The sequence below is a fragment of the Oncorhynchus gorbuscha genome, linkage group LG24 (assembly GCF_021184085.1).
Source record: "Oncorhynchus gorbuscha isolate QuinsamMale2020 ecotype Even-year linkage group LG24, OgorEven_v1.0, whole genome shotgun sequence".
In the NCBI taxonomy this organism is placed as follows: domain Eukaryota; kingdom Metazoa; phylum Chordata; class Actinopteri; order Salmoniformes; family Salmonidae; genus Oncorhynchus; species Oncorhynchus gorbuscha.
In genome coordinates this window covers 20,010,531-20,028,445 of record NC_060196.1, presented here as the reverse complement: position 1 = coordinate 20,028,445, position 17,915 = coordinate 20,010,531, and the positions used below count along the sequence as shown (strand labels likewise).

The 17,915-nt window shown below is 42.7% G+C and overlaps 1 protein-coding gene across 1 annotated transcript in view; it reads left to right on the top strand.

The window, feature by feature from the left end:
- Positions 1-16,073, top strand: part of LOC124012774 (tetraspanin-5-like) — a 48,344-nt gene extending 32,271 nt beyond the window's left edge. Inside the window, exons 6-10 of the mRNA XM_046326724.1 lie at positions 1,527-1,574; positions 11,371-11,487; positions 12,706-12,767; positions 13,268-13,313; positions 13,559-16,073. Of these exons, the coding sequence (XP_046182680.1) occupies positions 1,527-1,574; positions 11,371-11,487; positions 12,706-12,767; positions 13,268-13,280 (240 nt within the window). The 3' untranslated portion in view covers positions 13,281-13,313; positions 13,559-16,073. The remainder of the gene's footprint in view (positions 1-1,526; positions 1,575-11,370; positions 11,488-12,705; positions 12,768-13,267; positions 13,314-13,558) is intronic.
- The last annotated feature ends 1,842 nt before the right edge of the window (positions 16,074-17,915 follow it).

The following is a 17,915-nucleotide window of genomic DNA, read 5'->3' as shown; positions in this document are numbered from 1 at the left end:
TTTGTTGGCAATGACAGAGGTCAAACGTTTTCTGTAAGTCTTCACAAGGTTTTCACATACTGTTGCTGGTATTTTGGCCCATTCTTCCATGCAGATCTCCTCTAGAGCAGTGATGTTTTGGGGCTGTTACTGGGCAACACGGACTTTCAACTCCCTCCAAAGATTGTCTATGGGGTTGAGATCTGAAGACTGGCTAGGCCACTCCAGGACCTTGAAATGCTTCTTACGAAGCCACTCGTTCGTTGCCCGGGCGCGGTGTGTTTGGGATCATTGTCATGCTGAAAGACCCAGCCACGTTTCATCGTCAATGCCCTTGCTGATGGAAGGAGGTTTTCACTCAAAATCTCACGATACATGGCCCCATTCATTCTTTCCTTTACACGGATCAGTCGTCCTGGTCCCTTTGCAGAAAAACAGCCCCAAAGCATGATGTTTCCACCCCCATGCTTCACAGTAGGTACGGTGTTCTTTGGGTTTAACTCAGCATTCTTTGTCCTCCAAACACGACGATTTGGGTTTTTACCAAAAAGTTATATTTTGGTTTCATCTGACCATATGACATTCTCCCAATCTTCTTCTGGATCATCCAAATGCTCTCTAGCAAACTTCAGACGGGCCTGGACATGTACTGGCTTAAGCAGGGGGACATGTCTGGCACTGCAGGATTTGAGTCCCTGGTGGCGTAGTGCGTTACTGATGGTAGGCATTGTTACTTTGGTCCCAGCTCTCTGCAGGTCATTCACTAGGTCCCCCCATGTGGTTCTGGGTTTTTTGTTCACCGTTCTTGTAATCATTTTGACCCCACAGGGTGAGATCTTGCGTGGAGCCCCAGATCGAGGGAGCTTATCAGTGGTCTTGTATGTCTTCCATTTCCTAATAATTGCTACCACAGTTGATTTCTTCAAACCAAGCTGCTTACCTATTGCAGATTCAGTCTTCCCAGCCTGGTGCAGGTCTACAATTTTGTTTCTGGTGTCCTTTGACAGCTCTTTGGTCTTGGCCATAGTGGAGTTTGGAGTGTGACTGTTTGAGGTTGTGGACAGGTGTCTTTTATACTGATAACAAGTTCAAACAGGTGCCATTAATACAGGTAACGAGTGGAGGACAGATGAGCCTCTTAAAGAAGAAGTTACAGGTCTGTGAGAGCCAGAAATCTTGCTTGTTTGTAGGTGACCAAATACTTATTTTCCACCATAATTTGCAAATAAATTCATTAAAAATCATACAATGTGATTTTCTGGATTTTTTCCCCTCATTTTGTCTGTCATAGATGAAGTGTACCTATGATGAAATTTACAGGCCTCTCATCTTTTTAAGTGGGAGAATTTGCACAATTGGTGGCTGACTAAATACTTTTTTGCCCCACTGTATATGCCTATATCAAGCTCATTAACAACCCCAGTTTTATCAGCCTCTACATCCATTTCTATCTACTGTTTGCAAACTTGTCGCAGGTTTGGTTTTGAGTCAATTAGGCGAATGCTGTGAATATACCGTTTAGAAATATCCTCTCGTTTTTATTGTAGGAGGATGTCATTAACACCCAGTGTGGCTACGACATTCGAGCTAAAGCGGTGAGTTTAATCATTCTTTTTGCAGAAAATATGTTATTTCCCAACAGTAACTTATTTGAAATTCCTGGAAATGCTGTGAAGTAATTAATCCAAGAGTCTGCACCTATATTCTAATTCGAACGTTGCTGTTATTAGTGTTGAGCCGACACAGTGAGGCTGGTGCAATGCCTGAGTAGTAGAGGGGAAAACGTTCTTCAGAGACCTGCTGTCTTGCCTCTTGGATCAAAATGAATATTATTACATGGAAAGGGGGGACTTGATCCTAGATCAGCACTCCTACTCCGAGACACTTGATACAAACAGCCCCAGAATCCAACATTACGGCAGTCTGTTCACTTGGAAGCAAGCTCTGGGAGCTTTTTCCACAGCATGGGGATGGATTGTTTCATCAAAAGGCAGCTCTCAAAATAAAACAGTGGAATTGCGAAATAGGAATCGTAGAAAACTGTTTCCCATTAGTCATTGGCAGGTTGGTTGAGCTAGATGAGGTAATTCTTACTGCACTCCACCCAAGTCTAAGTCACAACACTGGTCTCACAGTCCATCACCACTCTCCCAGCCCCCATTTAACAACAGCTGGTTCCCTCAGTACTATGGATTGCATGGAATTACTCATGGTGGAGAAATGTGCTTTGGGCCAAGTACCATGGGAGAGAGAGTAATGTAAGGAAGGGGTGTATTTATTTTCCAAACATTACCCTCACACTGTGAAAAGCATAAATTTGGAGACTGTTTTGATAAGATTCAGTTCAGGGAAGGTATGTTAACAAAAGGACATGGTGAACTGCAGGATGTTCATGGAATGGCCATTTGGTGAGATACAGTAAGCTCCAAGAGTATTGGGACAGTGACAAATGTTTTGTTGTTTTGGCTCTGTACTCCAGCACTTTGGATTTGAAATGATACAAACATTTTTGGTTAAAGTGCAGTTTGTCAGCTTAATTTGAGGGTATTTTTATTCATATCAGGGGAACCGTTTAAAAATTGCAGCATGATTTGTACATAGTCCATCCATTTTACGGGGACCAAAAATTATTCTGACTAGGGCTGTTATGGTGACCGTATTACCGCCATACCGTCGGCCATGAGTCATGATAGTCAAATTCCACGTGACCGTTTAGTCACGGTAATTAGGCTTCTTCAAGCTCTGATGCTGGTGATGATCATTAGTAGCCTACCAAGTTTGGTACTCAGCAATCTATTGTCCCTCTAATCACTCTGACATCAATGCAAATGTTATCGAATATCTAATCAAACACTTCACGAGAGCAAATGAGCTCATGTTGTGCAACATTTCTATAGGCTATGCAATTACGTGAGAAAACAGAATGATGGCCTCTATTAAAAAGAGGAGGATCCCATCAGCTTTCTATAAGCTATGCCTACTATATTTATTTCTCAACTTTTCTAATATTAAGCACATTGCTTCTCTTTACAACAGGATGGCATGAAGATTAACAATGGGAATAGCATCCTCCATTCGCTATTTAAGTGCATAGATGACATGTATTTTTTCCTCCTGTCCCTGCTTCGAGACAGGTGCATGATAATGGTCCATTCTAAATAAATAAAAATTCACACATATATTATTTAGTATATGTAAAGACAAGATTAAATCAAGAATAGTCTGATGGTTGACAATATTAGGCTATCACTTGTGATTGATATATTTGTTGTCGGGAAAATCAAGGCATTTTTTCAAATCATCATTACGGTTTGCATCATGCAGCCTTAGAATATATAAAAAAATCTAAACATATTGCCCAACGTTTGCATCTGACCACGGAGAGGCCTCGGGGTTCTCTGTGGTGTAGTGGGTCGGGGCGTGACTAGTGGGGTTTCTAGGTATTGTATTTCTATGTTGGTGTGTGTGTATGGTTCCCAATTGGAGGCAGCTGTTAATCGTTACCTCTAAATGGGAATCATACTTAGTGTGTCCTTTTTCCCACCTGCTATGGGGGATATTGTTTAGTATGAGTGCCTATGTGCGCTACGTATTTCACGATCGTTATATCTTTGTTGTTTTGGAAGTTTCACTATCATTAAAATGTGGAACTCTACTCACGCTGTGAGTGGTCCAATTATTCATATGACGGTCGTGACAGTATGACAAATCAAGTGGCCAAATAACTTCGTAAAGTTAAGCACATTAATCTGATTTACAACAGGTGTAGAGCCCAACTGGCATACATATGCAGCGAGTGGGTATCAAGTTTGAGTTTCAATATAAATTTAACCATTAAAATACACATTTATAATAAAAGCATCACATGCATAATTGCATTTGCTGTCACTTTTGAGGGTGGTGTTTTCTGCTAATGGAACATTTGCGTGTATAGCCTAATGCCATGGGTCATTGCTGAGCTTATAATGTGAAGAAATAGCCTAATAGTTTAGCAACATTTTAAGTTAAACTTTCTGATCTGTTGGCGTCATTACTTTAAAAGTGTTTTTGATGCTAGTGGTTGTATTATCGCATCCCACAACTGTCCCAGACTATGCTGGGAATATTTATTTCCCGCACAGAATAGGTCAACTTTTGTTCTATGGGGGATAGTAGAGTGTGCGTTTGCTGTTCGTTAGGCCTACTTCTCTTGTTGATTGACAAAAATAAATGTGGACAGTTCTTCCAATATCTTCAATTTGCGCTTCGGAGTTAGATAAGGAGGACAGTTGCGTCCCCGATGTGTCTGTCTTCACTTGTATCCTGTGAGAAAGACCCGATCAAGTGACAGAGAGTGAGAGGTTCTTCAGCGCGCCTAGCTGGGAGAAGGGAATTATAATTATTATATTCAGCCCAAGGGCACAACAGCTACTGCTTGTCAACTTTTGAAAGACTGATGAAGTGTGCCTTTCAAATCATCATTAGAGTCGCATTATGCAGCCCTAGAATGTTTTAAAAATCTAAACATATAGCCCAAGGTTTGTTTCACAACTAAAGTTACAAAATTAAACATATAGGAGTACCTGTTTCTTTATTAACCTCTCAACACAGAATTGAGGAGAAAATATCCTTTTTATTTTATTCAGCTATGTTCAATTGTGTTCTTCATACTATATAAAATAATCTAAAATAATGCCACGGAATTCAAAGCAAATCATGTCTGCTAAATGAACTAGTGTAGCCCACAGCATTGCCAGATAAGATCAAATAAGCCAGATAAGGATAACTCAGAGTATGCTATTCTGTTCTTCTGAAACACACTACATTTTCTTCATATCATGTTTCTTTAGACTGGTATAAAATAAATAATGGCTTTATGGTGATGGTGTAGGCTATAGTACATGGATTTCTTAGACTTTTTAAGGTGTAGATGTTCCTACGGTCTGCATCAGTGGCTTGTAGGCTATGCATGGATGCCAGTAGATGTTAAATGTGTTAATTAGCGGTCAATTACCATGAGACCGACAGTTATTAGCTTGAAATTCACCGGCTAACACAATTTCATTACCGCCACAGCCCTAATGGAGTTTAAAGTAATCAAAAGTTGAATATTTGGTCTCCTATTCCTAGCACGCAATGATTACATCAAGCTTGTGGTCTAAACACTTGGATGATTTTGCTGTTTGTTTTGGTTGTGTTTCAGATCATTTTGTGCCCAATAGAAATTAATGGTAAATAATGTATTGTGGCAAACCTCTTCAAGGTTAGGAGCGTTTGTCACAAACTAAGTGGTAAACTGTCACCAAATCACCCAAGTATGAGAGTTCTTTCGAACAGGACAGTACCTGTGTGTTTGTTTCTCCGTCCTGGTCCACCCAGGCCGTAGGCGAGGTCAAGGATAGCAGGGTTTGGTACACAAATCGGGTTCTCGGTAGGTCCAGGTCCAAACGCCAACAGGTAAGTCCAAAACAATCCAGCTCATACACGGTAAATCCAGCCAATCTCTATAGTCGCTTTCTCTATTGATCATAGATCCTTCCAGCACCCTCTCTTCCTCTTCCTGGTTTTTCTTGACCCTTTATCTGTGAGTCGGCTCCACCTTCTGAGGGTTCCCCTTGCTTCTGGGACTTGTAGTTTTGGCGGTCGGCCATTTTGTGATCTGTAGTTCTGACAGGGGTGGCCATTTTAGTGATCGGGCAGAGCCCGTTTATTAGTTCTGCTCTCACATATCTGCCACTTATCACTCGACCCCCTTCTTTGCCACATATCTCTCCCCCTAGATCCGACCCCCTAGGTCGGGCTACCATGCATGCGGGATAACCCATCCGCGTTTCCCATTTCCTTCCCTGCTCTGTGTTTCAAGTCAAAATGAAACGGTTGGAGACTCAAAAACCACCGCATCACCCGAGCGTTCTTCTCGTTAGCCCTATGCATCCAGGTGAGTGGGGCATGGTCACTGATGAGGGTGAAGTGGCGCCCCAGCAGGTAGTACTTCAGGCTTTCTAGAGCCCACTTTACTGCCAGCGCCTCTTTCTCAACGACTGAGTAGTTGGTTTCCCGTGGTTCCAGCTTCCTGCTTAAAAACAGGATGGGGTGTTCCACCCCTTCTATCTCTTGGGATAGCACTGCTCCCAAGCCGACCTCTGAGGCATCCGTCTGAACCACAAACTCTTTCTCGAAGTCTGGTACCACCAGCACTGGGTTACAGCAGAGAGCCTCCTGTAATGTCCTAAATGCTTTGGTGGCCCTTTCATCCCATTTGACCATGTTTGGCCCTCTGGCTCTAGTCATGTCGGTAAGTGGGGCGGCCACTGTGGCATAACTTGGGATGAACTTCCGGTAGTAACCGGTCAGCCCTAGGAAGGCTCGGACCTGCTTCTTATTATTTTCGGCCATTCTCTAATTGCCTTCACCTTCTTATGTTGGGGTTTGATTAATCCTCTTCCCACAGTGTATCCCAGATACTCTGTTTCCTCTAACCCCACGTAACATTTGGCAGGGTTTGCCGTGAGCCCTGCCTTTCTAAGGGCATCTAACACTGCCTGTACCCGGGGTAAGTGGGATTCCCAATCTGGGCTGTAGATCCCCACGTCATCTAAATAGGCTGCGGCGTATGCTTTGTGCGGTTTTAGGACTTTGTCCATGAGCCGTTGAAAGGTGGCTGGGGCCCCGTGTAAGCCGAATGGCATGACGGTGTATTGAAACAAACCGTCAGGTGTTGCAAAGGCTGTCTTTTCTTTGGCCCTGGGGGTCAGAGGAATTTGCCAGTACCCTTTTGTCAGATCAAGGGTCGTAATGTAATGTAATGTAATGACCAATTTTCTCCAGTAGTTCATCTACTCGGGGCATGGGGTAGGCATCAAACTTTGAGATTTCATTTACCTTCCGAAAGTCGTTACAGAACCGCAACGACCCATCGGGCTTGGAGACCATCACAATTGGGCTAGGCCACTCACTATGTGACTCTTCGACCACTCCAGCTGTCAACATTTTCTCAGTCTCTGCTCTAATCGCGGCCCGCTGAGCCTCGGGTACCCGATATGGCCTCATACTCACTTTTCTCCCTGGTAGGGAAACGATATCATGAGCCGTAACCTCAGTTCGGCCAGGTACCTCTGAAAACACATCTCTGTTTTTCTGGATCAGGGTCTTTACTTCCTGTACTTGCGCTGGGGACAGAGTGGGTGAAATATTTACTTCGGCTGTCTCCTGAATGTGTGTGGGGTATGTGACCATTAGTGTTTCTCTCTCTCTCCATGCTTTTAACAGGTTTATGTGATACATCTGTTCCTGGGGCCGTCGACCTGGCTGTCGGATCCGATAATTGACTTCTCCTATTCTCTCCAGTACTTCATATGGCCCTTTCCATGTGGCTAGTAGTTTACACTCTACTGTGGGGATCAACACTAACACCTTATCTCCCGGTTGAAATTCCCTCAGGGTAGCCTGCCGGTTATAAGTGTGCCTCTGGTGTTCTTGTGTTTGTCTCATGTGCTCTCTGACGATGGGCATGACTGTGGCTATCCTGTCTTGCATTGCCGTGACGTGCTCTATGACACTAGTATACGGGGTGGATTGGTGCTCCCAGGTTTCCCGGGCGATGTCTAAGATTCCCCGGGGATGCCTCCCATATACCAGCTCAAAGGGAGAAAACCCCAGCGAGGCTTGAGGAACCTCTCTAATAGCAAACATCAGATACGGCAACATGCAATCCCAGTTTTTCCCATCCTTATCGATTACCTTCCTGAGCATTGACTTCAGGGTTCGGTTGAATCTCTCAACCAGCCCGTCCGTCTGAGGATGGTAAACCGATGTCCTCAACTGTTTCACCTGCCACAGTTTACAAAGGTCCGCCATAAGGCGGGACATAAAGGGGGTCCCCTGGTCGGTAAGGATCTCCTTTGGAACCCCTACCCTGGTGAACAAGAGCACTAATTCCTTTGCAATATTTTTGGAAGTCATCGTCCGAAGGGCTTCTGGGTAGCGAGTGGCATAATCTAGAATGACCAGAATGTATTGGTGCCCTCTGGCGGATTTGGGCAGTGGGCCCACTAAATCCATCGCTATCCTCTCAAATGGCGTTTCGATTATGGGGAGTGGCACTAACGGGCTTCTAAAAGCTGGTCGGGGAGCTGTTAACTGGCACTCCAGGCACTCTCCACAATGCCGAGCCACTTCAGCTTGAATTCCTGGCCAGTAAAACCTCCTTACAATCCGGTCTCGGGTTTTATCGATACCAAGGTGTCCACCCAGAATGTGCCCATGAGCTAGATCCAGTACTGTCCTCCGGTACCGAGTGGGAACCAACAACTGTTCCACCACATCAACCCCTATTTTCGAGACTCTGTACACCAAACCCCTTTTCATGATGAAGTGGGGAAAACTATTAGGCATCATCCCACCATTTATGGGAGTACCATCTACGACCTGCACATCTGCTCTGGCTTGTTGCAGGGTTGGATCCTGGTTTTGGGCCGTCCCAAAATTAGTCAAGGACTCTGCCAGGTCTGCTGGTTCTAGATCGTCGTCCTCTGGATTCAGATCGACCCCAGCCCCACTAGTACCGGGCTGTTCGTTATCAGCGAGGTTTGCCACTTCATCCTCCTCCTCCCCTACTAGCACCTGTGATGTTGTCCCCTGGGAGACCGCTTTTCTTGAAGGCCCCATCCTTCGTCTTGCTTGGTCAGGGTTGTTGGCTTCTCAAATATGCCATTCTTGTGGCCTAACTTCGCAAAGTTAGGAAAGTCTCTACCCAATATTACATCATATGGCATCTTTGGGACCACGCAGACCTCATAATCCAGCAGACCGTCCTCTGTTTGTATGCTCACTAAGGCCGTGGGGTACAGACGGGTATCCCCATGAATGCATGTAACACTGATATCCTGTCTTGTATCCAGTTTATGAGTCGGCACTAGGCCTGCAACGACCACGGTTAGCATACTGTCGGAATCCAGCAGTGCTTCAACCTCTTTCCCTTCAACCTTCACCCTGCACATATGATTGTTTCTTGGTCTTTCAAGTACAGTGGTTACAACAGGACATGCATACCGTATATCATCTTCATTTTCACCAAGGTTACATTGCATTGGCTCTTCTTTAATAGGGCAGTAGGCTGCAATATGTCCTGGTTGATTACAATTGTAACAGATAATAGGGGTTCGGGGGGGAAGACCCCCTCGACACCCAGTCCCGGTTTCCGTTTTTTCCCTTAGTGTCTCGGGCCTGATTCTGATTCTTTCCTCATGGCCCCACACTGCTCTCTTCCCCCTCTATATGTTGGGACAGCCTTACCCTGTCCGATGGTTCGCCCATGCCTGGGGAACGGGAATCTTTCCTCCTGTGCCTGCTCAGCTGTTCCTGCTGTACAATACCGTTCAACCAGGCCCACGAGATGTTCGGCGGAAAGTACCTCGTTCTGGCCAACCCATCGTCTCACTTCTTGGGGTAGACCTCGCTGAAACTGGTTGAGAACGATGGTCTCGACGATCTCGGCGGATGACTGGGTCTCTGGTCGCAACCATTTCCGTGCCAGGTGAATCAAGTCGAACATCTGTGTTCGTGGGGGTTGTCCCGCTCGGTAGGACCACTGGTGGAAGCGGTGTGCCCTCACGGTATCGGTAACTCCCAGTCTAGTCAGGATCTCTCCCTTTACTTTATCGTAATCCTGTGCATCTTTCAACTCCAGGTCGAAATATGCTTTTTGAGCGTCCCCTGCCAGGTATGGTGCCAGAAGCCCTGCCCATTCTTCTTTCGGCCACTTCTCCCTCTCTGCCGTCCTTTCGGAGGTGGTAAGATATGCTTCCACATCATCCTGCGTGGTCATTTTTTGAAGAAAATGATTGGCCCTCCTCTGGGTATTTGCAGCTGGTAATTGAGCCCCAATTTGGTCGGCTAGCCCCTTTAGGCCTTCTCTTAACTCCCGGGTGTTTCTCTCTTGCTCTTCTCTGAGCAGCTGGTTGGTGCGGTGCTGGACCTGTAACGTGTCCTGATCCATTCGCATTGCATCCTGATGAGCTATTTGTTGAGCTCTAGTTGCCTCTTGTTGGGCGGCCGCCGCTTGTAACAGGGCCTGTATGGCTCCCTCCATACTCATTTTCCTGAAAAACTGTCCTAACCAAACAAAGCCAAAAAAAAAACCTGACTCCCCTTTGGAGTGCTAACTGAACGTTTATTTATTTTTTTCCTTCTACCTAACCAGTGGTATGTTAGTCTGCCCGCATCCTCCACCACGTGTGGCAAACCTCTTCAAGGTTAGGAGCGTTTGTCACAAACTAAGTGGTAAACTGTCACCAAATCACCCAAGTATGAGAGTTCTTTCGAACAGGACAGTACCTGTGTGTTTGTTTCTCCGTCCTGGTCCACCCAGGCCGTAGGCGAGGTCAAGGATAGCAGGGTTTGGTACACAAATCGGGTTCTCGGTAGGTCCAGGTCCAAACGCCAACAGGTAAGTCCAAAACAATCCAGCTCATACACGGTAAATCCAGCCAATCTCTATAGTCTCTTTCTCTATTGATCATAGATCCTTCCAGCACCCTCTCTTCCTCTTCCTGGTTTTTCTTGACCCTTTATCTGTGAGTCGGCTCCACCTTCTGAGGGTTCCCCTTGCTTCTGGGACTTGTAGTTTTGGCGGTCGGCCATTTTGTGATCTGTAGTTCTGACAGGGGTGGCCATTTTAGTGATCGGGTAGAGCCCATTTATTAGTTCTGCTCTCACATATCTGCCACTTATCACTCGACCCCCTTCTTTGCCACAGTATTTGGTCATTTTGGAGTCACTTTTATTGTTTATAAGAATATAATGTTTCTTAACTCTTCTACATTAATGTGTATGCTACCATGATTACGGATAATCCTTAATGAATCGTGAATAATGATGAGTGAGACGCATATTTTTCATCTGTAACTTTCTCACTCATCCTTATTCACAATTCAAAACATCAAACGTTGTGAAATGTGTCACTGTCTCAATACCTTTGGAGCTCACTGTATATGGCATGCAAGTCAGGGTGAAGTTGCCGCTACACGCTGATCTTTGGTCAGTTTTGCATTTAGGATTGGGGGAGGGAAAGCTGATCCAAGCTCTATATCTAAATGTAGGAGAAACTTCACCCCATAGTGCCTGCCAAAAAAACACTTGAGGTGACTAATAAGGTGGCTAACAAAAGCTGACATTTAACATCTAGGCTACTGAAGCATGATTAACCTGATGTACAATTCACATAATAATATAACAATACTTTAAAGTAGCTATGCCATTTAGCAGACGCTGTTATCCAAAGCGACTTCTAGTATAGTAACTGTTTTTTGTAAATGTGGTGGTAGCATGATGCTCTAACCAACTGAGCTACTGGACTGTAAGATAAAAATGTTAGCATGAAAGGTCATTGTTTTGTGTCGTCTGCTGTGTTAGGACTCGGAGCAGATGACCTTTATCTACATCAAAGGCTGTGTGCCTCAGTTTGAGAAGTGGCTTCAAGACAACCTGACAGTGGTGGCAGGGATCTTCATAGGAATCGCTTTACTACAGGTTGGGAACACATGTCTGATACATAAGCCCCAAATACACCGGAGTATGAACCCTAGTTTTACCTGTGTCTGCTTTCAGTGCATTTTTGGTTTTAAAGCTAAAGCCTGGGATTTGAGAAGCTGTTCAATGGTAATTTCAATTCTTGATATTTTACACATTGATATAGCTCACTGTATATGTATAACTTATAAATGCCTCATGAGTTTAGCACAACTGTTTGTCTTCACCACAATCCAATATATAAGGGACGGAAATCAATCCAAAGCTGCGTTATGGAGCACTTGACATATTCAGATCATTTCCAATAGAGCTGACATCTGGCATGTTTACCTTGGACGCGATCTCCACGTATGCGGTAACATTGGCTTTTAAAAAGGTACATTGTTCGACAACGTTCTATGGGTTGAATCCCCTCCAAGGTTTCATTATTCCATTGTTAACAAACACGAAGAATGTGAACTAACGACATATATGGTTGAAACTATCATGTAGATGTCATGGACTGTCAGACCTTGCATCTAGAGTGCTGTCTAGGAATTTGAGAGGGGTTGCATTTCCCGACCCCCAATCCCTCAGATGTATAATAAAACAAATAGCGGGCACCCCTTTTGTTGTTTTTTCAAATCCCAGAATGTAGCTTTAAAGGGCTGTACTTTCAACATTGTGTTTTCTCTGACATGTTGCGGGAATGGACTGTAACTTGAAATAGTCCATTTATTTTTTTATTTGATACTGGTGTCAATGATCAATTTCTTAAGATGTCTTGAAACATTGTTTATCTCTGCTTTTTATGTTCATAGCTGACTATGCTTGTGCATATGGTTGTGGACTTTACTTGCTACTATTTTTTTATTTTACCTTTATTTAACTAGGCAAGTCAGAACAAATTATTATTTACAATAAAGGCCTAGGAACAGTGGATTAACGGCCTTGTTCAGGATCAGAACAACAGATTTTTACCTTGTCAGCTCAGGGATTCGATCTAGCAACCTTTCGGTTGCTGGTCCAAAGCGCTGACCAGTAGGCTGACCACCTGCCCCCCGAAAATGATACTAAATGATGACTTAGGCTATTGTCTGAGAATAGAATTTAGACCTAAAAAAAACTGTATTGCTGATCATAAAACTGACCATGAAACACTGAAATCAACTAGATCTATCACCACAGTAGCCGTTCAAAAGTAGAGATGTCTCACCTAATCTTTGTGACCTTTTTCAGATTTTTGGGATCTGTTTAGCACAGAATCTAGTGAGCGACATTGAAGTAGTAAGAGAGAGTTGGTAAGAACCACAATTGATTATTTAAAAACGTATATACTTATATATATTTTTTTACTTCCATGTTAAAGGAAAACTCCACCCCAAAACTATATTTTGGTATTTGTTTCATTAGTCCATTGATGATTTATTCCCCAAAATGTTTTGCATGTCAGCAATCAAGTTTTCAACATATGTAACTTTAAAAATAAGAAATCTGGCCTGTATGATGCATTTTGAATCATATGATGCTGCAGAGTTCTGTATTTTGAAAGTTACATATTTTGGGGGTGGAGTTTTCCTTTAAACCAACAAAAAAAGTGTGGTTTCAGTATAGTTATGCCCACCTGGTGGTCATAGCCAGTACTAAGGGATTAAATTCTGTTGACATTTTGTTGAATCACTCTGCGTAGAGATGATGTATTGAAAAAACATTTAAATACAACCAGGATTATAAACCCAGGATTTGGTGAGTGCACTTTTCATTTATTTTCACTTTCCTCTCTTTCCCCGTCACACATCAGTTTGTTTACCTGAAACACCTCAAGCAAACTAAAGGTTGTAACGAAGGTAAGCCCCTTTACGCTTGTTCTACAATCGTTCTAGACTCCAGAATCTTTTTAATCTCATCTATTAAAGACCAGGGAACAAATAAAACTATAGTTGCTACCACTGTATTCTCTTGATTGAAATATATGTCCTTAAAGATTAACTACCATACTTTGACCTACATCTTTCATCCATACATTTAAATGAAATATTTTAATCCATACATTTAAATGAAATATTGATTTGATTTTGTATCTCCCATGCAGATCTCTTGAGTTTTGCCACCTTCTAAAGGGAGACGATCAGGACACTTGAGAAATGTACAAAATGAAGAGTCTCGCTGCTTCCTTTATGCTCTGTATATAATACTTTTGTAAGAATTTGTTTTTAAATGTCTCACGGATGCAGTGTCAAACACTGCCTGGAAGGGTCATGTACAAAGCCATATGTATACATATGTGTATATAAGGGAGCCAGACATATGTATCTATATGGCTCTGGTCATGTACAGTATAGAGCTGAGGTCGTTCTGTAAATGCGCTGCATGCCTATTCATAGGGCATTCGTTCTCCTACCTGTATTCTTTATTGTTATAATGTCTGATGTATTGTACAGTATAAGTCAGATTCCCAGTATGGAGTGAATTGGCTGGGTAGCACTTTGCACACTTATAAAGCCTGCATAGCTGTAGCAGTAACATGTATTGTAATGTCATGCTATACTGTGTGAAGTGTCGCAAATTAGTTTAGGGTCCCTAAACCATTTTGTGATACTTCACACAGTATAGCATGACATTACAATATCATGCAGCAATTTGGGATCTTTAGTAAGTTACATTTAAATTAATGACTGTGTTTTGTGATGTCGTTGGTCAAAAAGTGACATGATGAACTATCATTAGGTAATGTGCTTGGTGTCATGTCATGGCAGAATTCATCTATGCTTCATGAAGTTTGAGTCTCGTAATTAAGTGTTCCAGTTTCTAAAGAGGGAACCAGTTTTAAAGAGAATTAGTGTTGCTAATACCACACACATCCTGTCTATTGACCAGCAATAACTTCAAGAACCATGAACTAACTCAATTTCAACCACAAGTGTTGTATTTCATTGTTGTGTTCAATTTATAACAGTTGCCCCATAAAGGTGAGGTATCAAAACCCAACTAGGTTCTTTACTGAATTTTGATTGCCTTTTAGCTGTTATTGATTTATTTCTCTGTTTTGTCAGAATTTTTTCAACAGAAGAATCCCATGAGGCAAAAATTTGGCAAATGTCGTCTTAATGGCATCATTTTGTGGTTGTATGGTTGAGACTTCATAATTCCAGATGCAAACGAACGGTCTCTGTTACAGTATAACCAGCCAATGACATCAAGAGGTCATGGCAAAGAGTAATATTTTGGTTGTTATTTGGTCAGATTAAGAGCGTTTAGGCCAGTAACTGAAAGGCCACTGATTCGAATCCTGAGCCGACTAGGTGAAAAGTATAACCCTAACTGATCTTCTAAATTCCTCTAGGTAAGAGTGTCTGCTAAATGAATACATTTTAAATAAAAAGACAATAACAAAACTTACTTATGAAGCCTGACCATGTCATCAAAATGACATTGCAACCAGTTTTGCCTGCTTGGATGAGACTTCGCTGATATTCACCCACCTAATGTTCCTGGCAGGCACACAGCACATCACCAGCTGGTTAGCTTTCTGGAAGCAGACGACATTTGCACTCTCACCAGCAGATTTTAAGAGGGAACTGAGATATTTGTATTACATCTATGTGAGACCACATTGTATTGATTGAAGTAGGGTTGTGGTCAAAACCATTTAAATTTAGAATGACATGACTTACAATTCAAGATTTTAAAAGTGCTATTTTGAATTTCAATAAACTTTCTGAATTGAAATGGAGGTGACCACAACCATGTATTGAAGTGACCTCTGATTTGATCTCAAATCTAGATCTCAAAAGACGTGCAAAAGCTACATTAGACCCTTTTTTCCTAAGGCAATATTTTTATTAGAGTAATAAAACAGTAGATTGGTAATAATGGCTGGAATGGAATAAATGGAATGGTATCAAACACATTTAATACCATTCCATTCACTCCATTCCAGCCATTATTATGAGCCGTCCTACCCTCAGCAGTCTCCACTGGTGTACACTCTAAGTAAATCTGGCCCTATTTGGGGTATAGAGTAAGAATATCACATATTCTGTAAAAACTGACTTTTTATTTTCTTGGGGATTGCATGTAGTTTGTACTTTTCACAGCGCCATCTCACAAAACACAAAATCAAACATTTTCCCTGTGCCATAGGTGTGATCATGATGTTCTGTACTTTCATGTCATGTGTTTTAAATCATGTAAATAACTGGATAGTGAGAAGTTGTAAATATGTCAAAATAAATGTATGCTGCTTTGTATTAAAGTGGGTCTGGTAAGTGATTCATTCATGTATTTGTGTAAAAGTGTAACATGTTTGTTGACACGTTGACCATTAACCACCGGCCAATTCATCATTATTTAAAAAAATATAATTCAAAAATCTGGAAATGTAAGAAGAGAATGGACATCGGCCTATAAGACTGTCAGCTGGCATGTTAGACTAGTTTAAGAGGCTACCAGATTGATTCAGCTTACTATTGTGCTGCTTTGGTATTTGTATTTGATCCAGATCTATCAAATAAGGGCCCAGTCTATCCGGAAGGCCAACTTTAGTGGCTTTAAGGAGCAGTTCTCTCTGTGGGTCTAACCCTGGAAAAGTTCTGGAAAACGGTTAAAGACCTGGAGAATAAACCCTCCTCCTCACACCTGCCCATGTTACTTAAAGTTGATGATGTGGTTGTTACTGACAAGTAGCACATGGCTGAGCTCTTTAATCACCACTTCATTAAGTCAGGATTCCTATTTGACTCAGCCATGCCTTCTTGCCCGTCTAACATTTCCTCATCTCCTACCCCTTCTAATGCGACTAGCCCGATGCTCCTCCCTCTTTTTCCTCTACCCGCTACAAAGTTTCTCCCTGCAGGCGGTCACTGAGTCCAAGGTGCTAAAGGAGCTCCTAAAACTTGACTCCCAAAAAACATTTGGGTCAGATGGTTTAGACCCTTTATACTTTAAGGTTGCTTATCATCGCCAAGCCTGTCTCTGACCTTTTTTAACCTGTCTCCTCTCTGGGGAGGTTTCCATTGATTTGAAGGCAACCACGGGTTTGTCCTTTATTTAAAGGGGGAGATCAAGCTAATCATAAATGTTATAGGCGTATTTCTATTTTGCCATGTTTATCAAAAGTGATGTAAAAACGTGTCAATAATCAAATGACTGGCTTTCTTGATGTCTATAGTATTCTCTTTGTGATGCAATCTGGTATCCGCTTAGGTTATGGATGTGTCACTGCAACCTTAAAGGTCCTCAGTGATGACACCATTGTCCTTGATTCTAAGCAATGTTGTGCTGCTATTTTTATTGACTTGGCCAAAGCTTTTGATACAATAGACCATTTAATTCTTATGGAGTATTGGTGTCTCTGAGGGGGTCTTTGGCCTGGTTTGCTAACTACCTCTCTTAAAGAGTGGTGTATAAAGTCAGAACATCTGCTCTCTCAGCCACTGCCTGTCACCAAGGGTGAACCCCAAAGCTCAATCCTAGGACCCACATGCTTCTCAATTTACATCAACAACATAGCTCAGGCAGTAGGAAGCTCTCATCCATTTCAATGCAGATGATACAGTCTTACTCAGCTGCCCCCCCAACCCCGGATTTTGTGTTACATGCTCTACAACAAAGCTTTTTTAGTGTCCAACAAGCTTTCTCTGCCCTTAACCTTGTTCTGAACACCTCCAAAACAAAGGTCATGTGGTTTGGAAGAAGAATGCCCATCGTCCCACAGGTTGTATTACTACCTCTGAGGGTTTAGAGCTTGAAGTAGTCACCTCATACAAGTACTTGGGAGTATGGCTAGACGGTACACTGTCCTTCTCTCAGCACATATCAAAGCTGCAGGCTAAAGTTAAATGTAGACTTGGTTTCCTGTATCGTAATGCCTCCTCTTTCACCCCAGCTGCCAAACTAACCCTTATTCAGATTACCCTAACATGCTAGATTACAGAGATGTAATTCATAGATTGGCAGGTAAGGTAAGGATGCTCTCGAGTGGCTAGATGTGCTTTACCATTCTGCCATCAGATTTGCCACCAATGCTCCTTATAGGACACATCACTGCACTCTATACTCCTCTGTAGACTGGTCATCTCTGTATACCCGTCGCAAGACCCACTTGTTGATGCTTATTTACATAACCCTCTTAGGCCTCACTCCCCCCCTATCTGAGATATCTGCTGCTACCCTCATCCTCCACAAACAACACCCGTTCTGCCAGTCACATTCGGTTAAAGGTCCCCAAAACCCACATCACTGGGTTGCTCGTCTTTTTTTAGTTCACTGCAACTAGAGACTAGAATTAGCTGCAACAAACACTCAAACTGGACAGTTTTATCTCAATCTCTTAATACTAAGACTCAATCATGAACTCTCTTACTGACAGTTGTGGATGCTTTGTGTGATGTATCGTTGTCTCTACCTTCTTGCCTTTTGTGCTGTTGTTTGTGCCCAATTGTCATGTA